The sequence below is a fragment of the Sphaeroforma arctica genome (genome assembly GCF_001186125.1).
Source record: "Sphaeroforma arctica JP610 unplaced genomic scaffold supercont1.459, whole genome shotgun sequence".
In the NCBI taxonomy this organism is placed as follows: domain Eukaryota; class Ichthyosporea; order Ichthyophonida; genus Sphaeroforma; species Sphaeroforma arctica.
Genome location: NW_014040099.1, coordinates 69,431 through 70,027, shown reverse-complemented (window position 1 = coordinate 70,027; position 597 = coordinate 69,431). Strand labels below are relative to the sequence as shown.

Genomic DNA, 597 nt, shown 5'->3' with positions numbered 1-597 from the left:
CTCTAAAACATATGTCAGTGTATAGGCAATTGCTATTGCTCGTTCACATCTTTTCCCTGCCCCATTCCCCTAAAACCCTAAACCCTAAAACCCTAAAGGTAAAGTTACAGGTTAAGGGCGAGCATTATGTCTCAGCCACAGAGCGCGTGACTGCGTTAGAGGCTGAGTTAGAAACGTCGAAGGTATATCGTGTGAGACTTGCAAATAGTGTCTGCCCTGAACCCTAAAACCTTGAAACCCTAACTCTCCATAGTATGCGATAGCACATACATCTGTGTTTTGTTGTCAGCTATTCAGTTGTGGCTAAGCATGTGCCACACTAGCGTGCATTCTGATGGCCCCTGGGTGGGTATTGGTTTTTCTCTCACAGGCTGCTGTGGCGGAATTGGGGTCGGAGAAGAAGGAAATGGAAGACCGACTTTGTCAACTCGAAGTGAGCAATGAGAACTCAACGGAATTGTTGGCCAGTGTAAAGGTAGATAAAAATCTACTACATACATGAGTATATGACATACATTTATAGATATGTATATGCAGATGTGTGTAGGTATGTATGTATACATGTATGTATGAATGTATGTATGTATGTATAGTACT

The 597-nt window shown here is 42.5% G+C and overlaps 1 protein-coding gene across 1 annotated transcript in view; it reads left to right on the top strand.

Annotated features, from left to right (window-relative positions):
• Positions 1-370: 370 nt before the first annotated feature.
• SARC_06443 (hypothetical protein) overlaps positions 371-597 on the top strand; it is a gene marked incomplete at both ends in the record, with an annotated part of 2,535 nt that continues 2,308 nt past the window's right edge. Inside the window, one exon of the mRNA XM_014299658.1 lies at positions 371-475. Within this exon, the coding sequence (XP_014155133.1) occupies positions 371-475 (105 nt within the window). The remainder of the gene's footprint in view (positions 476-597) is intronic.